The 14,469-nt window shown below is 38.2% G+C and overlaps 1 protein-coding gene and 1 long non-coding RNA gene across 3 annotated transcripts in view; one reads left to right on the top strand and one right to left on the bottom strand.

The window, feature by feature from the left end:
• Positions 1-14,469, bottom strand: part of LOC149915993 (uncharacterized) — an 81,054-nt gene that overhangs the window by 45,894 nt on the left and 20,691 nt on the right. For both annotated transcript variants that reach the window (XR_016471021.1, XR_016471022.1), the window contains exon 2: positions 2,845-2,968. This is a non-coding gene — a long non-coding RNA (uncharacterized LOC149915993). The remainder of the gene's footprint in view (positions 1-2,844; positions 2,969-14,469) is intronic.
• LOC116229445 (homeobox protein CDX-1-like) lies at positions 449-13,038 on the top strand. Its single transcript, XM_031593917.2, has 3 exons — positions 449-922; positions 9,938-10,083; positions 12,784-13,038. Exons 1-3 carry the CDS (start codon positions 484-486, stop codon positions 13,036-13,038), a joined length of 840 nt encoding a protein of 279 aa, XP_031449777.2. The 5' UTR covers positions 449-483.

The following is a 14,469-nucleotide window of genomic DNA, read 5'->3' as shown; positions in this document are numbered from 1 at the left end:
AAACCTAATGCCTGAAGTTAGATTCTGATGTGTACTACTCAAGTAAAGCATTATTTCTACTGTTTAATAGTTATTGGTTAACTACATATGCAATTCTACTTGTAGAACATGAGATTTCAACCTACATTCCAAAAGTATGGAACCACGATGGTAATACATAAAGATTCTGTGAGAAAGGAAGCACCAGAACTAGCAGCAAGGTGGGGTTGCCTGCATGGTCAGCCCTTCATTTGAATGCAAATGCAATTTTGGGGCAGGCAGTTATCTGTGACATCAGGCAGGACCTTAGTAAACTGTTACCACCAGCACCTGGTAAAGCCATTGTTAATCATGTGTAGTAAAGGGACATGAGGGCTAGCATGAGTCATTTATAGAGCCAGTCAGAGCTAGAAAAGAGAGAGAAAGAAAGAGGAGGGGAAGAGATCAAACAAACACTGTGAGGAGCAGGATGTCCCAGCAAGACAAAGCCAGGCTGTGAGCACCATGTATGTGAGTTACCTTTTGGATAAAGAGACCAGCATGTATCCAGGACCTGCAAGGTGCAGCAACAACAACCTGCCAGTGCAGAACTTTGTGCCCGCTCCCCCCTACTCAGACTATATGGGGTACCACCACGTGCCAGCTCCAGACAGCCACGGACAGCCCGCGGGAGCCTGGGGACCCCACTACGGCCCCCAGAGGGAGGACTGGAACGCTTACGGCCCGTGCCCAGGGCCCTCCGGCACGGCTGCTGCCGCACAGCTCAGCGGCTCGTCTCCTGGGCAGGGCTCCTACAGTCCAGCTGAGTACAGCTCCCTCCATCCCGCTGCACCCGGGGGGTTACCTCCTGCAGGTACCGTTGGCACACAGCAGGTCTCCCCCACCAGCCAAAGGCACAGCTCTTACGAATGGATGAGGAAAACGGTGCAATCCACTTCTACAGGTATGAGGGCAGTGAGGCTATGCTGAGAAGAGATTTCCCTTTTTTGGGTGGTTGGTTTTGGTTTCTGTTGTTTTGTTGTTGTATTTTTTTGCCAGGTTCCATACATTTTAACAACAAGAAGATTTGAACAAGATTCTTGCTATCAGTGAAAAATTGTTTCAATTTTTGGATGTTGTTTTTGATCAGCTGATGATTCCTTATATATCTTCCTTGACATCCATAGCTGAAGCCAATAAAAAGCAATGCCCTTTGACAGTATTTTCATTTGAGATACGTTTTTTAAAAGTTACATCAAATAATTGCTTTTAGCAGGAGTCCAATAGATTTAAAGAAGTATGTCTGCAGAAAGAAATCATGACGAAAGCATCAAATTTCTCTGCCATCTATGCCTTCTTTATTTTCCTTAATTTTTAGAGTAGACATGAATAGTTCAAGTAAAACATATATAGTATTGGGGTTGGAAATACCTTTGTATTAGATATAGCCCCCATAAATCTAAAAACAATAAAATGAAATATCTGCAGGATCAAATGCTGTAAGAACAGGAACAACAAGGAAAGACTCTTCATAGCAGTAACTCAAAATACACAGGAATATAAAGGTCTCTAGTAACAAAATAAGTTAATGCTATGAGAGGTAGCATCCAATAGGAGTGGATGATTAAAATGAAATGCTTCAGTCATGTTTAACAAGTAAAAATAAGAAGTCTGAGGAAACAATTCTCTTTGGTTGCAGGAATTAATGCAAAAAAAAAAAAAGTAAAACTATTAAGCACACCAAAAACATCTGTGTTCCTTGTATCAACAGAAAAAAAATAACGAAACAAGGAAGGGGAAAAGGAAAGGCAGAGGGGCACTGTCTGAAAGGAACAGGGACAATCTTCTATAGAAGTGTGTGATCCTCCAAGGTTCTGAGCAGTTTTGACACACACCCACACAGGTAGGAGTTAAGGATGCTCAGTACCTCCCCCAGAGATGCTCACAGTATCTCAGTGTCACAACTCATGGAGGTTCCCTTCCTTCCAGACCTTCGCCCTTTCCCAGTTTGGTTCCCACACACCTGTGGTTTTCAAAGCCAGTATTGAATTAATCTCTGAAGGGAAAACTATTACTTAAACATATATTCTACATAAACGAAAGCAACTAAACCAAAAAAATATCTTTGCTAAAATAATGCACCTATTTTGCACAGACAGAGTCATATCTACTCCTGCTCAATGCAACTTTAGCTCACAGAGAGTCCATTGGACAGAGTATGTTCCTTACATTGGGTGAACAAGAACTTTGCAAATACAAAAGACAGAGTTTGCTGAAGACTTTTTTATTTTAAAATACATATCTCATAGCTGTTCTTCACTGAATGCCACTCAAGAAAAGACAAAAGAGGGCCAGTCTTGCAAAAACTTACTGCTCTTTTGCATAGTCCTTATGAATACAATGAAAATTCTCAAGGGCAGTATGATTTACAAATGGCAACATACTTGCTCCAAAACCACTACTATTTGTCTTTTCTTCACCTACCTGCCTCTTGCTCTTGTGGATTTAAATTGCAGCCTTAGAGTTCTGTCTTTTTGCACAACCATTAGGAATTTCAATAGAGACTTTGTAAAGGAAAGAAGAATTATGTATGTTGTTTATTGCCTCTTTTTAGCCCCTGTGAAAAAAATATGAATTGTTCCTGAAGATAGGAAAAGTAAGGCTTAGACTTACCTGAAGGCACTAAAGCAAATTATAGAAATAAAAAGTATTATTTGTTCATTATGCGTTGCAAAATAATACTTATCAATAATATGATTTCACTATAGAAACGATGAATATTAAGGCAAGTAATTTTTGCAAGATGTTCTTAAATGTCTGCAAGAAATGCTACTCTAATTGTATCCCTTTAGAATCAGGAGAGACTCCTTCCATAGATTTACTTACTTATATACCACTTGGCAGCAGTCTGATTCGTAACAGCAACAGGAACAAGGCCTAGAAACAATGACATTTCCATCTCCAGGGGTTTCATGGTTATCTTCTCTGTGGTGCTTCATAGATTCATGACCTGACAGATCAGAAAGAAAAACACTTGATTGAGATTTGTCCCACTGCTTCATACTCCACATCTTCTCATATTGTTATTTATACAATTCACCTGGAACAGAAGAAGAAATGATTTCAAGTTAAATTTACTGTATGTAACTTAAAAAGCAACACTGAATACAAAGCCAGGTCTTCACCTGGTATTAAGCAAAGTTCATGAAATACGCTACTTAAAACTACTGAAAGAGCTCAGTATTTAATGCAAGACTGTCGTGCTGATATACTGGTACTGGAATGCATTTCCCACATAAAAGACCTAATCAGACTTTCATCCACCATCCTCCCTGGTTGAAGGATTTATGAACAGTCCTTGTGCAGTTTTCAAACTGGAGGGAGTAGGACTTCCTCCTTGTAGGTTCTAATGCCTGCTCACTGCTTCCCTGAGGGTATTCAGGATACAGGAGAAAGCAAATGTGTTCTGACTCAGACCACTTGAATAAAGGAGTATTTTGTATGAAGTATGTTTGAGTATTTTCATCCAAGAACGCTAGTGGAAAAAGACCCTTTCCTAACACTTATACTGCACCTATCTGTCTCAGTTGCTAAAATACCAAACTGAAAAGGAAAGGAAACCCACAGCTACTAGCAATACTAACAGAGGTTAGAAGCATGACAACCAGATACGGCAATTATATGTACACAAAGCATAATTACTGGCAAATTCTTTGATGAAAAGTATAAGCCCATCATCAAATAAATTACAAATCTCCTTATGTTGATTTCTGTATTTTTATGGAAGTATGCAATCCCTTGCATAGGAATAGCCTTTACTTTTAGCCCTTGTGAGAAAACAAAATACATCTGTGTAAACCTGTGCACAAAATCTAAAGTATGAAGAGGTAACTGCCAGGTAGTTTCAGCAGCAACAAGAATTAGATGAAAATTATCTTAAAATCTGCACCTATCTAATTATTAAAAAAGGAGGGAGCAAGTACAGAAACAGAGGGAAAATAACTGTAGACAGAGACATCAAGTACAGGAAACACTGTAGTCATCCAGTAAAACTTTACTGTGACAATTTTTGGTGGTGCTGACAGGTGCTGACAGTATCATTACCAAATGCTCTGTGAATGTAGAGTATCTAGAAGAAGGAAGAAGTTATATTCTCTCAAATGTAAGAAAGAGAAGCAGCACTCTTAAGGAGTCATTCTTGCAAAATGCTGAATGCCTAAAGAACACGTGGGAAAAAAAATCCAGGTAATCACTTGCTTTTTAGTTAATACAGTCACTGGCAATGTGACTTTTCCCAACCCTGCCACTTAGAAAACTGCCTGCACTTTCTATAGCTTGTGTCCTTGTGCCAAACAAAACCCCACTAAGCAGTCTGTCCAGCTGTCATTTAAAGGTGACAAAATTATTTTGTTATGGATTCAGTTATCTTCTGTATTCTGAAGATGAATTGTTTACACTAATCAAGGGCAGAATTGGCCAATGAGCGTTATTACAGAACATACTCAAAATGGAAAATAATTGCATTTTAAATAGAAGTCAACAGAACAGAGGGGAAAATCCTCTAAGTCCAATGAAAGTTTCTGATTCTATGATGCTACTCTGTTCTTTTCACCATGAGTTACCTGAACATGTATAATAAAAAAAAATGATCAAGATCCAGCAGAAAATACAAATATAGGATTTCAGCATCACAAACCTCTATGCATCCAACTTAGCAATATTTCTATTCAGCTCACTGAGACTCGTGGCAGGAATGCAATTACTGACACTGTGCAGGACAGCACCCTTGTAACTTCACAGAATTTCATGTGCAGCACAGTGTCCTTCTTCAAGACATTTATTCATTTAAATTACTTTTGTTTCACATTAAAATTCAATTAAATCAGTGAAATTCCCTACGGTGAGTTTGGACCTTTTGCTTCCTAAATTTTAAAATGCATGAATATTGAGAAATAGCTTCCTCACAAAAAAAAGAAGAAGAAAAAGAAAAAGAAAAAGAAAAAGAAAAAGAAAAAGAAAAAGAAAAAGAAAAAGAAAAAGAAAAAGAAAAAGAAAAAGAAAAAGAAAAAGAAAAAGAAAAAGAAAAAGAAAAAGAAAAAGAAAAAGAAAAAGAAAAAGAAAAAGAAAAAGAAAAAGAAAAAGAAAAAGAAAAAGAAAAAGAAAAAGAAAAAGAAAAAGAAAAAGAAAAAGAAAAAGAAAAAGAAAAAGAAAAAGAAAAAGAAAAAGAAAAAGAAAAAGAAAAAGAAAAAGAAAAAGAAAAAGAAAAAGAAAAAGAAAAAGAAAAAGAAAAAGAAAAAGAAAAAGAAAAAGAAAAAGAAAAAGAAAAAGAAAAAGAAAAAGAAAAAGAAAAAGAAAAAGAAAAAGAAAAAGAAAAAGAAAAAGAAAAAGAAAGAAAGAAAAAAAGAATCCACACTGCTGGGCCCTGATCTCCAGTGGTCCTTTATTATTAACTCAAAAAACTTACTCTACTCCCTCTCTTAAAACTGAGCCACCGTAAAGATGCAGATATGAGCAGAACAAATCTTCAGGCCAGAAAACTATTCCACATTTGAAGCTGACTTATACTGCCTTTCAGCGATCATGTATAGATATTAACTCTCTCTGAAATAGTACTGAGTTATACAAGTGCGATGCTGATACTTGTAAGTAATCTGACACTATTCTGTACAAGGACATCTCCTGTCTGAACGAGGTAGTTGCAGGATTCTAGGAATGATGTCAGTTGAGGTAGACAAGGATATTCCTGGACCGTTAAGAGAGGAGGCACTGAAGAAGGGGCCAGGGAACAGTTCTCATGCTAATTTATTTTACTTTGTAAACTAGTTGTGAGGTCTGACTGTGTTGGTGTTGGTTTGGTTGGTTTTTTGTTTTTTTTTTTTTTCCTCCTTTCCTGGGCTACATTGTCTTTGGTTTTGAGGCCTATCTGTCATATTGAGGCAACAGACCCTCTCAACACTTCTCTTTGCTTTGATATGCAGCCTTGTCTCTTCCTTCTCCCTTTTTTCTTCAGGAGTTATATTGCCGGAAAGGGTGATGATTTTCACAGCAAATAAAGAGGCCTTCTCTTAGCTTTATTGTCTTCAGAAGAAATGCTCTGTGAATTTTATGACCAAGGGGAAAGCTGTTCCCTTCCCCCAACTCAGAACTTGGCCACTCACAAAAATTGCTGAAGTGGGTGTGATAAGAGAGGATTGTTAAACTTTATCTCACAAGAAGTCTTCTAAGGCTGAAATATCTTATTTCTCCTTACTCTTAAATAATCACTACTTGCAAAACAGTTGCAATACTTTTGGCAAAACTTGCTGTTCTTAAATAGCTCACCCAACTCAGAAAATCTGCCCCCTCGACACAGAGGCAGTTTTCAAAGCTCTTTATTTTAATTCCACCCAGCCACTGATAATCTCCCCAACCACCTGCAGTTCCAATGCTATGACAACAATACAATACAATACAATTTTCCCAATAAAACTGATACTAAGTCGCTGATTAAAATGATAATCTGTCCTTAATAAAAGGTTAACACTGTCAAAAGGTAAATGCTGGTCATTTCACTCACATGAGTAACATCTGCAGGACTTTAGTCAACTAAAGGATTGGATTAAAATATTAATCTTTCACTGGATCATTACATTACATCATTATCTGACAAATGAAGAACATTCTTCTGCTGTCTCTGGGGTGATATATTAGTTCTACCTCAGATTTTACCCATGTAGTACTTCTTGAAATAAAATGCATCACTGTAATTGAAATGAGCAGAAGATCAGTAAGATTCACAACAAATGCCATATATTCTGTCATATATACCTGTTTAATAACAGGCTTTATTGCTGTTAACTTTAGAAAATAAATAAAAATCCAGTCTGCCTTTGAAATGAAATGCCACATGCAGTAACTCTCCAAGACAGCATCCAACAAAGGGAATGCAGAAGTCCCTCACAGTCATTGAGACCTCACCAGGCCTCACCGAGAGCAAAACACGATATTGCTAGCAACAAGGGTTGTCTCTGAAGACTTCAGCAGATCTCTACAGCTCAGATAAGGGTTTAAACACCTAAAATCAGGAATAGGAAGCTATATCTTGAAATTTTCCATCTTGTTTTGGCAACAGAAGCACATCTGATGTTTGACTGTGACTTCTGAATGAGAACAGAGCTGAAGATAAGATCACCTTTCTCTTTTGTGTTCTCCATCTTAACAACACAAAGGAGACTAAGGAAACATCTTAAACATTTCTGTCCCACAGAATGACCTCAAGTTCTCATTTGAAGAGGAAAAAAAAACCCACAAAAACAGGCCAGAGATCTAAAGTTAAAATATATCAAATAAAGCATTAAAGCACCATAGGTGACCATATGTTAAACAAACAATTTACACTTCGAATGAATGAAAACAAATGTCATAGTGTTTCTGTGGACTGGGCTAAATAATTGCTGTTCTCCAGAGACTAACATTTTCACCATAATATTGTAAAATTAGCAGCACTTTTCACTTGATTATCTGAGTAAACATACATGGGCTAATTCTGCTTTTCACTACAGTTCTACGGTGATAGAAATGCTACTGAACTGCGAATGTCTGACCCAACCAAGCAGGCACAGTGTCCACAAGAAAATTAACAGATTACTTTAACAGCGTTGTTTTGGCTGCACAGAGGGAGCAGAAACACCAGCATAGGCAACAAACAAAAATGTTTACATTCATTTTTCCTACTGAAATATTCCAAGTAAACACATTGATGATCCCATAACAGTCCTATCACTGTAAACTCACTATTAATGCACAGTGCTTCCCCACAGTCAAAGAGCAAGAAGTACGGAAGCTGAATGACCAAATTCTAATATACATCTTGTAATGAAAGCTGGGAGGAATCCCAGAGAAAGCCTATCACATATAGTGAACCAGGCACTGCCTACAGATAGAGGTACTTTGTTTACAGCACTGCAGTGACCAGGACTTCCAGTGCTAAACACCTGTGCATCTAACATCTATACCAACAGTACAGAATGGGTCATCACCTTAAGAACCTTATCATGCATGTAGTACTATAGTGAGCCAAAAATTCTTACAATTTGACAACAAGGTCAAATCGTGGAAGAGAATTCATTACCATGTGATGTATGCATTTAGATAAAAAGTAGAAGGCAACGTTAACTTTAAACGTATTCAGCTATTAAAACAATGAAACTATGCCTTTCTCCACTGGTGGGGAAAAACACATTAACCTGTGAAATCAAATCATGAATTAAAGGATAAAGTACTTTGAGATTCCACTGCAATTCTGTACCTTGAATTCTGAGCTTTGGGAACTACTTCACAAGCTATGGAAGCTGGAAGAAGGGGCTGAGGAGCAACTTGACTTTGGTACCACCAATAAGCCCCCAGCTGTTCTGTGCTGCAGAGAAGACTGGATGCTCAGTGGTGACACTTCACGGAGAGCTGCTCAGAGAAGGACATTTTGCCAATTCACTGATGGTCTATCTTGGTGCTCTCCATTAATTACTCTCATCACCAGTGCAAGTATTTTAAGTTTGAAGTATGTCTTTTTCTGAAGAGTTAGGCATGCATACATTTTTTTCAAGAAGTGATCTGTAAGACAAAGATTAAAAAAGCCCTTGTATGAAGCTAAGTTACACCTGCAGCACAACCAGACTGCTACAGGCAGCAAGCCCCAGTATGCCTCCCATTTTATGTATGATCCAAGAGAATCTGACTCCAATGGGTTGTTCTTGCCTATCGGACAGGAAGGTACACAAAGCATAGTACCACTGTGCAACGCACAGCACAAATCACAGACCTCAAATGCATTCTGTCCCAGACAATTTACAGTCAAGATATATACATTTGAACAACGGATGAAAACAGACAAGGAAGCACAAAACAAACCAACAAGTCACTATTTGCAATCTCTGTAACATTGGTTTTAGCCCCCAAACAATCTAATCTTTCCAAAATGTAGGAAGACCTTAGAGCAGGGCTCAGGGGCCATGATTTTAGGCAGCTGTTGACCTCCAGCGTTTTGATTGCCTAAAATGAACATTAACAAGAGTGAAAAGGCTGGTGAGAAGGGAAGCATCAGCAGTCTCCCTCATTCTCAGTTGTGCTTAATGACTGCCAACATCTGTCCACACAGATGATCCTGTATGAAATCAATACATTCTAGCTACTTGCATCTGTGTTCACTTGCTCATGTCATTTGCTCTTACCTTTTTAAAGACCCAGTTACTGCTGAACCAAGTCTGCTTCAGCTGGCTGTACCCATATCTGAAATGTTATAGCCATACTGCCTGAAAAGGAACAAATGGTGCAATTCTAGCATTGCTGAACATCCTTTGTTAAGTATTGCTTTCCTTTCCTCTTTTTTTATTAACTGCCCTTTGAAAATTTATCTTACTATTCACTGAGATGTGAACAAGATGTGGTTAGATTGTGCTAGACTTGAAGGAAAAACACAGTCCCCAGATTCCAATAATAGCAACAGTATTGTATCAATATTTCTAGCAACAGAATCTGAAGTCCTTTGGAAGCTCTCATTATTTTCTATGTAGTAAAACATCCTTCACAATTCATCTCTGAATTAAGTAGCAGTCAATCAGCTTTAGGAGAGAGAAAAAAAATCAATTCAACACTGGGCAGTAAGCCTGCATCAGAACTGGGAAAAGAACCCGGGCTTTCTGGCTCCTCATTCTTAACAAGAACCGCTTCTCTTTCCCACATGATAAGCCAAGGGTAATAAAGAATACAAGAATCAGTTTATCATCTATTTACTAAGGAGCAAATCCAAAAACTGATGGTATTACCCTCTTGTGTTGTAAATTGATACCAACTCCACTACAGTCAAGGAAGTTACTCTGGGTAAGTGCATAGAGAACCAGGCCTAAAATACCCACAAACATGTTTCAAATGTAAAGTCCGATATTTTATGTTACTGAAGTTAAAATATTCTAGGTTGAAGCAATGTGTTCTTCTTTCAAAACAGGTAAAACAAGAACAAGAGAGAAGTACCGAGTGGTTTACACAGACCATCAGAGATTAGAATTAGAGAAGGAATTTCATTACAACAGATACATTACAATCAGGAGGAAGTCTGAACTTGCTGCAAACCTAAGACTTTCCGAGAGACAGGTAGAGTATGGATTGCTCATTCAGAATTTCCTTTGCATTTATTATTGCTGAGAAGGAGATAACCACACTGGTTAAGAACACAGAAATGCTAATACCTCAAAACTAACGTGACTGAGTTCTCTTTGCGATTTAGGAACTCATACTATCCAGCTGAATGGCTTGATGGCTTTGTATGCATTCATTTTGAAATATCCCATCAGCACTAGTTCAGCTTGCACGATGACAGCAGAGAGCTATGCAGCTGCACAGAAAAGACAAACAGAAGTCCAACATACAGTCTTGATCTGAGAAAACATCAACCAAATCCTGCCAGGACTTTTTGCTGTTCGGCTGGGTCAGTATTACTAGGGAGAAGCTTTTGCAAATATTTTCAAGTCCTGGTTGCGCTGAAGTCAGTGGGAAACCTTAAACAAGGCTACTCTTAGTAGTGGCATAGATAGTGAATATAAGTGATGAATTCCAGTATGCTCAGGACACTGAAGATATTTAGGTCTTGGCTACTTTCTACCTTTTGTTTAAAATTCCCTACATACTTGCTAATCCTTTCTCATTTCCTTCCATTCCCTGCAAATTCCACTTCCTTTCCCACAACTTAAATCCATTCTTCTTGACAAAAAGACATAAAATACAATTTGCCCTGGAACGACTCGGTGCCATGTTCTTCAATCATGTAATTGTTTTGCCTGTGCCACCTCCTGCTACAGTAAAGCAGGAGCCGAGCCCCAGGCTCTCAAGCACCTCAGCTGACTCATGCCAAGCAAGATAAAATGCCCATCTAGATCTCCAGTACACTGCTAACGTGGTCTGAGCATGTTCTGTCCCATTTTACTTGGGGGTTTCTTAACACAGTACACTGAAGTAAGCATCCATCTTAAAAGATTCATTGGAAGGACTCCACAAATATGTTATCTCAAGACAGAAGAACAAAGAATGACACATAAACAAGAATGGGAAGAAGTAATATCTAATTATTTTTTAAGTGACAAATGATGCACTTCTGATATAGACAGGATACAAAAATAAAGGAGATGGTGAGGACAAGAAAGAAGAGCTAAAATTATACTTGCACAACTAAGCAGTGGCAAAAATATTGTAAAAGGATAGCAACAGGTAAAGAACAAGTCCACATAAATACAAATCTGTAACATTAGACCAATAGCTTACTTGTATTTGATAACTGGTATGCAACCTTTAAATGCCTACTAAAACCTCTCTTTGAATCTCTGCTGCAGGTCTCTACATCTAGTTTAATAATGAAAGAGAATAAAACCCCTAAATTCAAAGCAGATAACACCAAACAAGAAGGCAATTCTGAATCAGATATTAGTTTGGTTTTTAGATAGTTTCATCTCTTCATATATTCTGTCAAATGATGGGAAAAGCTAGATTACCACAGTGCAGTCAGAATGTAGGATATTGAGACAGCTTTAATAGAAGATGAACACCACTGACTACTGAAGTGATATTTCAGAAATTAAGATGACAAAATGAACTGCCACATGTTTGAGATGACAGCCTGGGACTTAACAAACCTGGGTTCAAATTTCTACAAGCTTTATGTGCACCTGGAATCTTCACATTCAGCAGGGTATAATAATGGCTCCAGAAAAGTACACTGAAACTGTCACAGAGTCCTCATGATGTCTTGAGGGACTTCACCACTAGATTTCTTTTAATGGCCACAGATACTACGACTTTTAACAGTTTTTCTTTCGTTCTGATTGTCTGCCAAGCAGCTAGAAAGGAAAAGAAAACAAATCAATACTTCTCAGCAAACCACAGATTTTTCTTTGGGTTATTTAAAATAGTTGACAAAAAATCCCACATCAGGAATTCCTATTTAAAGACATTTCAGTTGCCACAGAATAGTCACCTTTTCATACCTGAACAAATTCTGCTACATTTTCAATTGAACATTGTTAGTTTCACTTCACACCCTCACCTGTTCTGTCCCAATCAAAATCCATATATTCTTCAATAGTTCATCTCTTCTCAAAGATTGCATTTCTGTGACAAAGCAATGACTAAGAAATAGAGTCATGGACTGTGTGGGAAATAGCAGCAGACTTTGACTTCATCTACATGTGCAAGAAAAAGTGCTTAGCTACTAAGGCACCATTTCTATAATACTCTGAAGTTAAACATACCTTCAACAGCACACTGGCGAATTTCTGCTCACCAGTATATTTCTGTTGGCTTACAAACTGCATCAAAGGAATTAATGTTCAGCATTCAAACAGGAAATCTTTTCTCCATTCATAGGCCAATAAAAGGCTTTGAGTTGCTCTGACTTAGAACATATAGTGTTCAAAGTAAAGGTACTTTCAAATTCTTTTGGCCACCATTGTGATGCATTAGGTTCTATTTGACCTTGTACACACACACACACACACACACAAAAAAAAAAAAACAAAAAAAACAACAACAAAAAAACCAACTCATTTCAAAAATACTTTCTAGGAATAAATCACTAGAAAAGCTATTTATCAAACAAAATATTTTATTATCAGAGAGAAAAGATTATCTATGTGGAAAAAAATACATAAAAGCAAGCAAAGAGCTCAGCTGTCCTAATTTGATACTGCCTTTCTCACTGCTCCACATGCAGTTGATTTTCTCCTATGCCCCTTGACTACACACACAAAGAACCACACTGCATTCTATTAACAACTGTAAAAAATTTCCTCTGCTCCTCTGCAGGTGAAAATCTGGTTCCAGAACCGCAGAGCCAAAGAAAGAAAATTAATGAAGAAGAAAATGACTCATTTTGATGGCAGCAATCTTGGCTCTATGCAGAGTGACTCTGGCTCAGTGAGCCCAATGCCAGCTCCTGATCAACAGACTCACTCAGAAATGCCCAGCTCTTTGTTTCCTCCTCCACCTCCTCCAGCTCCGCTTCCGATGAACGGCCTGCAGCACACTGGGAACCTGCAGCAGGTGGTGGCCTCTCAGTAAGACTGGCTGAGGAGCTGCTGCTTAACAAACACTATGAACTACCGGTACACAGAGCACTACGATATGAAAGAGGACATCTGCAGCTGTTTTGCAGGGGTCCCCAGCATGACACAGTTCTGTGCACATAAGCTTCAAGTTCAGTAAATCAAGAGTCACTTGCCGGGTCTGCAGGATAGTGCAAGTTCCCAGCGGCCCTGCAACTGCTGTGTGTCAGGAATCCTAGCTGCAGAGAACCTCACAAGAGAATGCCACAAGGCAAGCATCCCTGCAGCAGGTGGGCAGGCACAGGAGAGGAGAAGAGCCAAGGGCTAGAGTGGCCACTTGTTAACCATATTCTGTGAACAAACAAAGCACAAAAGAGGCCATAGGCAATATGACATGACTAGGCTGTGATAGTAGCTTAACGCGAGTGCTCTGTCCCCTGCCCTTAGGTAAAGAGTGTATTCCTTCTCCTTCCATCTCCACACAGGTTCCATGTACTAATCTCACTTTCACTGGCGTTACACATGGACCTTGATAAATGACAACTTGGCTTAATTGTCTTGACCCACTTGATGGAAAGCCTGAGTTGTGGTGGTTGCACTCACTATGTTTTAAGGGTAAAGGTCACGGATGAGCTTTTTGGATTTGGTTTGTTTTGACAGGTATGATTTTCAATGCTCCCTATTCTGGTACAAACATGCATGCATCAATCTTACCAATCTTTCCAATCTTTCTGGAAATGTGAATCTTGGCCTAATCTCCATCATTTTTGGTGGAGATTGCATTTTGTGAGACAGCATAACCCTGGACAAAGATGCAATACTTGCATTCAACTAATGTTATATTTGGAGTGATTTTCAGAGCTACTGTGATACTAAAAAAAAAAAAAATTAAAAATCTGAGAAGCTAAATTAATAAAAGACAAAGCAAAAATATTTTACCTGGGTATAAGCTCTTGCCAATTTATAAGTGGGCACGTAATACTAATCTCCTAAACCCACAGCTGAGAATCTAAATAGGAGGTTCCCATTCCCAAATGCTGATCCCTTCCACACTAAGCAGACTTGGGAAGATAATCACTACTTAAGAATAATCTGGATATCTGCTTCCTGACTTGACTACCAATTACACGTCCATAATCTCTGCCTGCAAAGAGAAAATGTTTGAAGCACTCGGGTAATTTGGGAATTTATACTCCCCTTTGCCAAAAGCTATTTAGAAGTTTAGGATGCTTATGCTCATGAATTTCCATCGAAGTGTCCTCCTAAATATCTCCAACACTGTTACAAATAAGACTTAGGAACATTAAGTCATTTTGGCACTACATTTTGTTTTTTTCTTAATTATAACAAATAGTACTATTAGATCATCAAAATGTAGGTAATGTAAAGTTACTTTGTATATAGAGAACATTAAAATAAATGACGTTTTCAATGATCATTTGCCAAT

This window comes from Phasianus colchicus, chromosome 14 (genome assembly GCF_987193195.1).
Source record: "Phasianus colchicus chromosome 14, bPhaCol1.hap1.1, whole genome shotgun sequence".
In the NCBI taxonomy this organism is placed as follows: domain Eukaryota; kingdom Metazoa; phylum Chordata; class Aves; order Galliformes; family Phasianidae; genus Phasianus; species Phasianus colchicus.
This window is presented reverse-complemented; position numbering and strand designations above follow the sequence as displayed.

What these genes read in the sequence shown, in the direction of transcription:
- LOC116229445 (XM_031593917.2), top strand. Translation starts at nt 484, where the DNA reads ATGTATGTGAGTTACCTTTTGGATAAAGAGACCAGCATGTATCCAGGA. An exon ending in GGTGCAATCCACTTCTACAG is followed by an intron (nt 923 to 9,937) that starts GTATGAGGGCAG and finishes CTTTCAAAACAG; the next exon opens with GTAAAACAAGAACAAGAGAG. An exon ending in TAAGACTTTCCGAGAGACAG is followed by an intron (nt 10,084 to 12,783) that starts GTAGAGTATGGA and finishes GCTCCTCTGCAG; the next exon opens with GTGAAAATCTGGTTCCAGAA.